The following is a 12,853-nucleotide window of genomic DNA, read 5'->3' on the forward strand; positions in this document are numbered from 1 at the left end:
GGCCCTGCTGATTCCGCTGTCAATCATTGAAATACCCTTTGAATGCATTGGCCTGGACCTGGTATGGCCTCTCCCGCATTAGGCCCAGAGATATCAATACCTGCTAGTCATTGTGGACCACAACGACACCCTCGCCCTGGGATTGATGCAGTTGGTGAGTCGGGTGGGGCGGCTGACGACCACAACTGGGACCAACTCCAGCAGGCTAAGGAGCTAGTGTCACAGTTTAGAGATGTCTTCTTAGCCTGCCTGGGACAGATGTCAGTGGTCCAGCATAACATGAAGACTCCTGCTGGTGTGGTGGTAAATGTGCGGCCCTACTGGGTCCCAGAGGCACAACGGAAGATCATCATGGAGGAGGTGGGAAGGATGTTTGCCCAGGGAGTTGAGGAGGCCTGCAGCCCATGGTCCAGCCCCATTGTAATGGTTCCCAAGCCTGATGGCTCCATGAGGTTCGGCAATGAAATTATAATTCCTCCAAATAAATTCTAAGTAAAAAATGGACATTCTAACACTGTTTCTCCAATCATGTTTTTGTAATTAGAAACAATCTTGGATTTGGTTGACTGAACCCTTGCCATGGAAATAGTCATAAATTTATGATTTGTGTGGTTGTGGATTTCTAAAATGCAATGAAGTTGGGGTTCCCTCCCGGGCTTGTTTTGCCACCCCACATGTTACAAAAGCTGTCACGAAAGCAAATTAACCTTAAAATGTTAATACAGATAGACGTGTGAGTTTTAACACTTTCAAGGGTGTTGGGGCCAGCGTAATAACTTTTTGAAACAGGGAAACGCATTTGTCTACGCCATTGATGACGCACTCCACGCCGCCTTCCACTGCCATTTTAATGGACATTTAACCAATACAGTAACAGCCGGAAATACGCAACTGCTGAACCTCACAAAAGCCTCAGGCATGAATTTAACAGCCTCTTTCTAACCAATGGCTATCGCGTGCTGTTCGTTCCAAAAGAGACTCCCACCTAATTAATTTTAGAACACTCTCTTTGTGTCTGAACCCTTGATCACGGTTCTATTCATTGGGCCTGCTAGTTCTAAAATTATATATCGCGAACACTTGCAAGGACCCAATATTTTATCGGAGATCGCACATACATTGTGCGGTTTTAATCAACTTTGGAGCCAGAAGACGACCGGCCTCTATTCCAACTCTACCCACGTGTGAGTCGACGACGCCTTCCCCTGGTCAGGCCAGAGACGGATTTCCCTGGTCCCGCTAGAGACGCCCTTCCCCGGGACAACGGTACCTGGACAGCGTTAATTCCCTGGAGCATCCCAGATTCTCCAGACAAGAAACTTTGCCCACTGACGATGGTCAGCTATTTGAGACTGGCTTAAATATCATCGGATATTCACCATCAAGTAAGGCAGTGCATCTGAGCATTAGTCTTGTTAATTTTGTAATCCATTATATCTTCTTGACTATTTGTTTGTGTAACTTTGTTTAAATTGTTTTTTTGCTTACAACTGACGCATTATTATCTAAAAAGCACTCAGGCTTACCATTACAGTCTACGCTCTCTCTTCCGTACAACTAACCCCTAGAGAATGGCCTACGGTTCTCCAGGCTTATAGTCAGTGGACTGTTTAAATTAGGTCAACTAAATTTTCTAAATTAATTTAATCAAACACCGCAAATTCGCGGAAACGCTTTCCAAAGCGTAAGTACCCTTGTTGCGGTAATTCCATTAATTTGTCTCTTGACCACCCAGCCCCGGACCATCCTCCGCGCAGCGGAGAGGAAATAGGGAAAATCCAGAGACCCTTCAGACTTCACAATTTACCAGTCTCTCCTGGCGGCATTCTCTTCTGCTGTCACTGCCGCCAAAGCAAAATACTACCAGACACAAATTCAGAACTCCGCTTCTAACCCCCGGAAACTGTTCTCCATTTTTTCCTCTCTCCTCAACGCACCACCTCCTCCACCTCAGTCCTCCTTCGCTGCTGATGACTTTGCTGAGTTTTTGGATGAGAAGGTCAGTCATCCGCAGATCCTTTACAACCACCGCCCCCCTTACTGTGCCCTTCCCCCCCTCTAGGCCCATCCCTTCCTTTTCCACTTTCTCCCCCCTTACAGACTCTGATGTTTCTCAACTCTTGCTCTCCGACCGCCCTACAACCTGTGCCCTTGACCCTATCCCCTCTTCTCTTCTCCAGACTATCACACCAGACATTCTCCCATTTGTCACCTCCCTTGTCAACTCCTCCCTGTCTTCCGGCTGTTTTCCGGCATCCTCCAAGAGGGCCCACATCACTCAGCTGCTAAAAAAGCCTACTCTGGATCCTTCCATCATCCAGAACTACCGCCCGGTATCTCTTCTTCCTTTCCTTTCTAAAACTATAGAACGAGCCGCTTCTACTCAGCTTTCTTCTTTCTTTTCTAACAACAACCTGCTAGACCCCCATCAGTCTGGCTTCAGATCGGGCCACTCGACAGAGACTGCGCTCCTCTCTGTCAGTGAGTCACTCAATGCCGCACGAGCAGCCTCCCTCTCCTCTGTCCTCATTCTTCTAGATCTCTCTGCTGCCTTCGACACTGTGGATCACTCCATCCTCCTGTCTGCCCTGTCAGCAACGGGCATCTGTGGCACAGCCCTGGACTGGATTGAGTCCTACCTCTCTGGTCGCTCCTTCCAGGTTGCCTGGGCTGGTTCGGTATCGACACCTCAGCCCCTCGCCACAGGAGTTCCCCAGGGCTCAGTCCTAGGCCCGCTTCTTTTTTCTCTTTACACTCGCTCCCTTGGCCCTGTGATCACTGCACATGGGCTATCCTACCACTGCTATGCGGATGATACCCAACTCTTCATCTCGTTCCCACCATCTGATACACAGGTTTCTGCCCGTATCTTTGCTTGCCTGAGTGACATCCAGAGCTGGATGGATAACCACCATCTAAAGCTCAACCCAGGCAAGACTGAAATGATATTCATCCCTGCTAATACCTCTCCCCACCTGGATTTCTCCATTTCCCTCGGGGATACCACACTCACGTCGTCACCCAGTGTCCCTTTCGGAGAACATTGCGGCGGTGACCCGGTCATGCAGGTTCTTCCTATACAACATACGGAGAATCCGCCCCTTTCTCACCCCCTACTCGACCCAGCTCCTGGTACAAGCGATGGTTCTGTCCCGTCTGGACTACTGCAATTCCCTCTTGGCTGGCCTCCCAGCGTCCGCCATCAGACTCATCAGACTTATCCAGAATGCAGCAGCTCGTCTGGTCTTCAACCTTCCCAAATACTCACACGTCACCCCCCTGCTTACTTCCCTCCACTGGCTGCCTGTCATGGCTCGCATCAAATACAAAACATTGGTGCTAGCCTTCCAAGCAGTTAAGGGGTCTTCCCCAGCTTACCTACAAAAAATCATCAGACCCTACACCCCTGCCAGACCTCTTCGTTCAGCCTCCACAGGCCGCTTGACACCTCCCCCTCTCTGAATCTCCACCTCACGCTCACGACTACTGTCTGTTCTGGCTCCACGGTGGTGGAACGAACTCCCCGTTGAGGTCAGAACTGTACAATCTCTCCCCACCTTCAAGTGCAAACTGAAGACGCACCTCTTCAAGCAGCACCTCTCCCCATCCCTCCCTACCTCCCTGTGATCCTTAATTGTTGTCTTTGTGATTTATGTAGTATTTCGGTATTTTTAGTTGGCTAGGTAAGCAGTATTTGGATAGTTAAGTTTGGTCACTTTTGCTTTGTTTGTTGTTTAAAAAAAAAAAAAATAGGCCCTGGTCCTTATCTTTGTTGTACGGGTAGCAGTTGAAATTGTACTTCCCTCGAGGGTCTTTCAGCGAACTTACCCCTGGTTATGGGTATGCACTTTGTTGTACGTCGCTCTGGAGCATCTGGCAAATGCCAATAATGTAATGTAATTTCAACTAGGTATACGCGCCATTACACGCTATAACCATAGTCCACCATTGTAAGGCCCAAGCTATAGTCTCTACAAATTCCTTTCCCCATCCTCTTCGCCCGCCACATCTCTTCCTCTCTCTTCCTGTCTCCTTCCCTCGCTTTCTCGACTCGTGCATACGTGTACGCGCATTCCTTTGTCCTCCATCTTCCTTCCCTCTTCAACAGATAACTTTTCCTTCACACCCTTTTTATTTAGCTGTGTTTATTTAGCTGTGTTTATAATTAAAATCTGTGTTCAATAAATACTTTTATTGTAACCGGTTGTCCATCTCAATGTTTTTCCAACACTGAACTAAGCCAACTAGCTATTTAAGAACTATATTTTAGCCTACTTATATAAAAGTTGTTATTGAATTAATATTATTAATTCAACTGTATGACTGTTTTGATTTATTCAATCATTACTATTGAGTCCGTTATTAATAACGTAGCTAAATTGAAATAATTAAATGAGACTGATTTGAAATAGGATATTACCCTTCGGAACCTACAAGGGTATATCCTATGACCGTATTGATTTTAAAAAGGAATGAATGCAAATAAATCCACTCAAGCCCATATTGCGATGATCTACCCCGAGCTGGTCTGCTATCTAAAAATAAATTCCACATTGCTCATTATTCTTTGCTTGCAGACTGTCTCGTTGTGGATTATCCCTCACTTAACAGACCAGAGTATACACAGTGTTACGAATCCCTCTGTGCTGGGAAACGTATTGATTACATTCAGCCTATATTGTGCTGGCCAGTCCCTAATGTTGGTAATTAGACTTAATTATTGAGAGATTCCTAACCTCAGGTGTGTGCTGTGGGCCTAATGGAAAAAAGGAAAAACAAAAAAAAGGCATGGGACACATCCACCATTTCTCACCTTGGTTGATCACCCAATCCTCGCCAGGGCCAGCCCAATCATCCTGCCTTCTGTGGGAGTGTGCTCTCTTGGTGCTTTCACAGATAGTTTCATTTAAGTTTTAGTGGATATCAAAGAAACAAAAGAAAAACCAAGCAAAACAAAATCTCTGGCACCGCGGTTAGTCCTCTGCTTGTAAAACTCCCCAGGCGTGGAAGAATGTGGCATCTCCCAAAAAGCGTTGGAAGAACTCATTTTAAATATGTATTCTCCCCAAATCTGGTAGATGATTTTGACAGTGTAATACTACCTGCGGAAATGCAATGACGTGTGCCAAGAAACACTGTTTTCCCCTAAGCAGAATCTCTGTCCTCACCAAAAACAAAATCTCAGTTTGCGTTCACGTTCTCCCCCACATCAATTATGAGGCCAACCTAAATCAACGAAATTTAACCTAAATCACCCTAAATGCGACTATATCTAGGCTATGCTATTTGAGGCAGATGAGCAAAAAGCTCAAATTTTTAAATGTGCAAACATTCTACCTGTGTATTTATTGACATTCTTCAATGTTAGTGTCAATAAATACACATTCTTCAAGTTAGTGTCCTTAAAGTAAGTACTGAGCCATACAATTCTCCTTTTTTGTTTTACAATTTTCATTGTTTTCAAGTGTACAGAGCTGAATTCAAGTTGACATATGCCATATATCTGCTTGCCATTTTCAGTGAGATCCTCAGGACCGCTACATGCACAGCGGTGGGCCAAGTCACATGTTTCTGCATTGACAAAGAGTGAGTCCCCATTCCACATAACAGCAGAGCGGTGCATTCATTACACTACTGAATTACACCCAAATTCCAGTTTGAGAACCAGTCAGGGTTGTGGGTGCGTTCTTGGTCTTTAACACGGTCTCTCAATTTTCAGGGTTTTTGAGGAGACCATCCCCATTGAGCACCTTGAGCTCCCTGATGAGTAAGTGTAACACTGACTTCCCTCTTACATTCACCCTAAATCTGAACCTTTTAGGGATGTGATGTAACATGAGATGTAATTATGACAAAACGTCCCGTAATGGTGACACTGACACTTTTTTTTCATTCCTTTCATAAAAAAAGCTCAAATGTCTTTGAGGACAGGACTGTTCCGGAGATAAAAAGGTGAGGAGACCGCATAAGGAGAGCTGTTGGTGCTATAGAGCTATACTCTGTCAATTTCCACTGTAAACACAGTAAAGCCAAAATTGCAATGATATTATGACATCTAATGAATTCATGAAGCATCACAAAAAATGTAGCATAAAATTGTAGTGAAAGTGCATTATGACTTGCACATAAGCCATACGTATAATGTATTTATTTACACCATCCTTCTTTTTACTGCAACTCCAAAAGCTGTTTTAATGAGGTGCATTTTTCAAATGTATAGTGAGTTCATACTACATTCAAATGTGCTTTATTTGCATGGCCACATGTTAGCATTATTTATATTCAAACAAACATTTACATTAATGTATATCAACAACTGTTCACAACAAAACTCAAATGAAATACTGAGTGTAAAGGGTAAGCACCACAGATAGGGGTTTTCAGTGAAATTGTGGTTAGTATTGCTTAAAATTGGACTGATCACTGCTGACAGAAACACCTGAAGTCATGCTGGAAAATTACTTTGATACGTGATGTCACAGGGAGAACATGAACAGCTCTGCAATATACATTTAGGTTGAACATATGACAGAAATGGACAGCATTGGAATTTGATTCTGGATCAAAGGAAATTATCAATGACTCAGATGACCCTGACTGATGAGTCAGTAGAATACATAATCGATGATCCAATGGCAATACAACTGTTCAACTTTGAGCCAGAGGTACATGGATCGGAGTCAAAGGAACAGCCGACATTCAGTGACCAAATTAAAGTTACTCCGACTCTTTGCAAATTACCTGTTTATCTATGTTACCCAGAGTCATACGAGAAGGTTAATCCTTTCCCGATGCATTCAGTACAAGGACATTCTATTGACTACATGCTAACTGTGTTTGTTCTATCAATGGCTCAAGCTACAGCTGCATTCAGAACTTAATTGACAAATAACTACGTAGCTAGCCATCTGCTGAGTACACAGTGATTATTTGATTGTTCCATATGTAGCTGCCTCTAAAACAACCAATATCTTGTTTTTCTGTTTTTATTTGTACTCATCTTTAAGATGCAAAATGCATTGTATAGCCATATAACTCTTTGGAGATGCTGGTATAGGCTATTAACTGTAATGTGCATGAAGCTAGCTAGCGACAATATGTAGGAGGAAAAAATATAAATGCTAGGCATTCATGATGCATGATTATCTAATCAGCTAACTACACATAATGTTAAGTTACATTACATTACGTGGCATTTAGCAGACACTCTAGTTAACCTTTCATGCTAGCTATACCACAAACTGCATTATTAACTGTATTGTGCATGACGATAGTGACCAGCTGTGGGAGGGAAAAATAAATACTAGTTAATTCCGTGAAAAATCAACAAAAGGTATGGGAGTTGACCACTCTAATTTTGCTCAGACTTTGTGTATATTTAATATATTCAGTCAAGAACCTCCAAAATATTAGCCTCATTGGATTTGTTGTTCTAGATATATTGGGATGCATTTATCAAACAAAATTCCTCCTAAATGCATTTATGCACAAATAATGTGGCACCTATAACTTTACGAGTGGTCTCAGCTGTTCGTATTGTGTGCGGAAATATTTTATATTTTATTTTGATTTTGAGTGGGAAAATTATTTTAATAAGCCAATTAATGAAAACAACAGGATTCAACATTAATACGGGTTATGTTTCATTCTGGTAATCCTGAAGAATTAATACTAAGTGGAGTGTAAATAAATTCAATAAAACACGTAAAAGGTTTGCCATAAATCGGGCGTATCCTGCTTAGACTATCGTGTATATGTCTGGCTACCCTGTACATGTAAATGTATTGCTTTAGCCTATTAGAAGTTTTGGGGCATGGCGTAGCCTACTTCGGAAAGATCGCATATTCAAAGAACGATTTCTTTGGTGAGGCTCAGAGAAGAAATAACGACAAACAAGAAGAAATAATGGCGTGTTCAAGTTCAAACATCATAGTATAGAAGTGGGATGGTATGTGGCTGATGCGCTTCATTTGTTAATAAGTTTTGTTTTTTGCCTTACATTTAATTTCAGAGGTTGTCATGAACGGTTTTTCCCAGTCAGTAAACGCTGCATTAGACTCTCTTTAGATTACATTTATTGGTTTCATAGAATATTGGTATTTATCAACATATACACATAAATCCGGTTTTTAGTTAGTTTCTGATTACACATACATTTGCACATGGTTTCCGAAAATATTGATAAATGAGGCCCAATGTCTCTTAAATATGGGGTGGGTGGCACCAAAAAAGTCACACGAGTGGAAATTTGGGTTTGTGCCGATATTGGAGCACAATATCTTTTGTCAGAGCCAATATCTCTAGAATGACAAATCCAGTGAGGCTACTGTTTTGGATGGTCTTTAATGAATATATAAAGAACATTTACACAAAGTTTGAGCAAAATTGGACTGGTCAACTCCCACACATCTTTCACAAATGACCCTACCTGGCATTTATGATGTATGATGTAGCTTTAACAATACCTGACCACACTATATACCGTGGCCTCAGAAAGTATTCAAACCCCTTCACTTTTTGCAGACTTTATTGTCATGTAGATTTAAAATGGATTAAATTGACATTTTTGCCAACCAATCTACACTGAATATCCCATAATTACAAAGTGAAAACAAGTATTTAGAGCTGTTTGGAAATGTATTAATCAAATCAAAAGCTGAAATCTCTCATTTAGATAAGTATTGAGACCCTTAATTCCATACTTTGTACAAGTCCCTTTACAGCTTTGAGTCTTCAAAGTCTCACACTCTCACCATTCTTCCTGGCATACCCTGTCACGCTCTATCAAATTGAATGGGAAGCATCTGTGAACTGCCATCTTCAGGTCTCTCCACAGATGTTCAATAGGGTTTACATCTGGGCTCTGGGGGGACCACTCAACGACTAGGGTTTTCCCGGGATTGTTCTCTTATTTGAGCGACTGCCCCGGAAAATTATTATTCTTTCCCAGGATACGAATTGTCCCAGTTTTTTGTACTTCTAAATGTCAGAGTTCTGAATAAAACTGGATTCTTCTACTGCTATTCAGTTTTTTCCACTTTATGTCTAGACATCCAATCCCGTGTCTGTAAACAGGTAAAAATTTGTAAAACACAGCGACGATTGGCCATATGCTTATACTTATTTTTAATTGGTAGCAGAAATCCGAAAGTTCAGACAAGCAACCAGCAGCAAAAAACAAAAAAAGACTATATACAACGTACAATTGGGCAGAAAGAGAGCACTTGGATAATGGCATGTCAAATGTCCCGGTTTTTCATAAATCAAATGTGGCAACCCTATCAAGGACAGTCGAAGCCACTCCAGCATTGTCCTGGCTGTATGTTTCGGGTCATTGTCTTGCTTGAAAGGTGAACCATCGCCCCAGTCTGAGGTCACGTGCACTCTGGAGCAGGATTTCTTCAAGCACCTGGCTGCATTCATTCTTCCCTCAATTAGACCAGTCTCCCTATCCGTGCCACTGAGAAGCGCCTTAATAGCATGATGCTGCCACCATCATTCTTCACCGTAGGTGGTATTAGCTATGGGCAGTTATGGGCAGTGCCTGGTGTTCGCCAGACTGGAGTTCTGCCCAAAGATTTTTTTGTCTCATCAGACCAGATAATGTCCTCTCTTCCTCAGGCACTCAGAGTCCTTTAAATGCCGTTTGGCAAATTACACGCACTCCTGATTGATGGAGTGCTTCTGGCAGGTTCTTCCATCTCTGCAGAGGACTTCCAAAGCTCTGTGAGAGTGACTGTTGGGTTCTTGGTCACCTCTCTGACCAAGGCCCTTCTTACCCGGTTGTTCAGTTTGGCTGGACGAGCAACTGTAGGAAGAGTCCTGGCGGTTCCAATCTTCTTCCATTTCAGAATTATTGAGGTCACTGTGCTCCTGGGAAGACTCAAAGCTTTAGGAATGGTTGGACTTTATGGCTTGGTTTTTGTCCTGACATGCAGTGTGAATTGTGGGACCTTATATAAACAGGTGTGTGCCTTTCTAAACTATGTCCAATCAATTCAAATTTCCAAAGGTGGACTCCAATCAAGTTCTAGACATATCTCAAAGATAATTCAAGGAGACAGGATGCACCTGACCACAATTTGGAGTGCCACAGCAAAGGGTCTGAATATTTGTGTAAATGAGAGATTTCAGTTTTTGATTTTTAATATATTTGCAAAAAATTCTCCAAAAACAATTTTCATCCAAAAAAACTACTTGAGTAAGAGTAAGAAAGTATCTGCTGAAAAACTCCAGTACCAAGTTACTTTAGGCTGTGGATTGTTCTTTATCATGTGACAATTTCCTTGATGATGACGTGTTGGAGGCCAGGTCAATGGCGGCGCTACCATTGGCCCAGGGCCACCAACTTTGCTCATAGGCCCGCTAAGATTCTGTCGATTTTATCTTTTAAAAAAAAAGAATTAAAGAAAAAAAATTAGGACAGCACGGATGGTGCCTCACAGCAAGCAGGTCCTGGGTTTGAATCCCCGTCGGCCGGGGCCTCTCTGTGTGGAGTTTGCATGCTCTCTCCGTGTTTGCGCGGGCTTCCTCCGGGTACTCCGGTTTCCTCCCACAGTCCAAAGACATGCAGATTAGGCTGATTGGAGAGTCTAAATGGCCCATAGGTATGAGTGTATGAGTGTGTGAGTGAATGGTGTGTGTGCCCTGTGATGGTCTGGCGACCTGTCCAGGGTATATTCCTGCCTTTCACCCAATGTATGCTGGGATAGGCTCCAGCCCCCCTGTGACCCTGTTCAGGATAAGTGGGTTAGGATAATGAATGAATGAATGAATGAATGATAAAAAATTATAATGTAGCGAACGTAGTTCAGATGGAACATGGTAATTCACAAGGGAGAGTTTAGCTGATAACTTCGCTTCTATTTTACAAGCGTTACAAATGTTCAGCAGACTGTACAGAGCTCATATGACACGCAGCAGGCAGAATTACGTGATGGCATTTGTTTGTTGTAACAGACAATGTGACCTATGGGTGGTGCAAAGATGTTACGATCATTTAGACTAGAGGAAGCATGTATTATGCCTTTTTAAAATGTTCTGAGAAGATTAATTACTTATGACTTTGTAAATAAAGATAAATAAATAATAGTCATACAACTTAGCCAATATCCACGCTTTTATACAACGATTATAACACATTTATCTTTAGAAATTTCACTAAAGAAAGACAAGACAAACTTCAAATTAATGTATTTTTAATCGAACTATGTTTTATGGTAAATGTATTCTTCAGCTGAACAATAGTTTATTGGTTGCTATGCAACGGTATTGTGAACGTTAGCTAGCAATAATGTATCCCCCACTCCACTATCAAAGCAACGGTACCAACGTTAGCTAACGTTAGTAGGAATAATGTATTCCAACTTCACTAACCTTAGCTAAGCAACGTTATTGCAATAATGTATCCCCACTGCATTAACATTAGCTATTGAAATATCTCAATGTTGTTATGAGTCATCATTTGCTTCGATGGCGCTTGGTGGTTTTCCTGGTATTTCGATCCGAGGATGTTGCCTAAGTTGTATTTTCTTTCATTCCTACTCCTTTCCAAATCATTTTATTTTACTTTGGTAGGCTACTAGTGGCGAGATGATGATAACTTCAAGTTACGTTCATTTCGATTACAAAGTAGATACTGGTGATCTAAAAGATGTGCGAACTAGGGATGGATAATGCAGTATCGATACTTTGATATTTACAAGCTACTCATTTGGGATCGATCCCTTTTGAGAAATATCAATATTATATTATGTAAATAAAAAAACGTTGGTGGCTGCATCACGTTCAAACGTTTTCAGTACTTTTGTATAATGTTTTGCCAATGGAAAGTCCTGAGCTGGCCTGTGTGTCACATGACTGGAAATCTGTGACATGATTGGCCACTGTGCTCCTGTGAACTGGCAGTGCGCACACAGTTCTGCATGGACCACATAATCAAATCATTTAATGTTTGAGATAATGGCGGAAAGAAAACACAGTGTTGGTGCTACTTTTCACCACTTGATAAGAATTCAGCAACCTGTAGTATTTGTGACAAGAAAGTGTTACACAGCAGCAACACCAGCAACTTGTTTAAGCACTTGAAAACAACACAAACACTTGAAGATAGCTACAAAGAGGCTGAACAGAATCAGAGTGATTTCCTAAAATCGAAGTCTCCTGCACCACCCTCTGTCCAGCAGATTATGTTGCAGGAGAGTTTCAAGATAAGCTCAACATACCCAGGTAGAACCGTTATGAGTTATTATTACGCCGTCTTAGCAATTGTTAATTTAAAAAAAAGTATTTTGTACTTGTGATTTGCCTTTTAATGTAATGATCTTTTTAAAAAAATGCCCATTAATTTTAAAAATCACGTACCCATCTAAGAAATTATCAGTATCGATATCGGTATTGGTATCGGTAAAATTGTAACAAAAAGTATCGTTATCATATCGAAATTTGGTATCGGCCATCCCTAGTGCAAACATTCCATTTAGCCGTGCTTATATCATGGATATTGGCATGGCTGGAACGCAAACTGACCAATAGAGACAATGGACCGGACTTGTCTGTTGTATAATAATGATTAACGTCATAACGACATTAACGCTTTTTGATCACATGGCAGTGAACACGCTGTATTTCAAAACCAAACCCTCCTTTTGTGAAAATTGTCAGCAGGTAGGCAGTCAGCAAGAATTAAATATATAATTAGGCTTAAGGTTTACTGTAAGCTTCAATGCATTAGTTACAAAAGTCAATGTATAATGTGTGTATGCATATTATTGTTATTTATTTATTTTTATTTCTATTTCTGCAGTAAAACATGGGTTAAACTAGGTCTAGTTGACATGGCATCCATTAATAT

General features: G+C 41.6%; 1 protein-coding gene across 1 annotated transcript in view; it reads left to right on the plus strand.

Annotated features, from left to right (window-relative positions):
- prkg3 (protein kinase cGMP-dependent 3) overlaps positions 1-12,853 on the plus strand; it is a 68,462-nt gene that overhangs the window by 40,478 nt on the left and 15,131 nt on the right. Inside the window, exons 10-12 of the mRNA XM_061243142.1 lie at positions 5,521-5,586; positions 5,720-5,767; positions 5,911-5,952. Coding sequence (XP_061099126.1) covers positions 5,521-5,586; positions 5,720-5,767; positions 5,911-5,952 — 156 coding nt within the window. The remainder of the gene's footprint in view (positions 1-5,520; positions 5,587-5,719; positions 5,768-5,910; positions 5,953-12,853) is intronic.

Source organism: Conger conger, chromosome 5 (assembly GCF_963514075.1).
Source record: "Conger conger chromosome 5, fConCon1.1, whole genome shotgun sequence".
Lineage (NCBI taxonomy): Eukaryota > Metazoa > Chordata > Actinopteri > Anguilliformes > Congridae > Conger > Conger conger.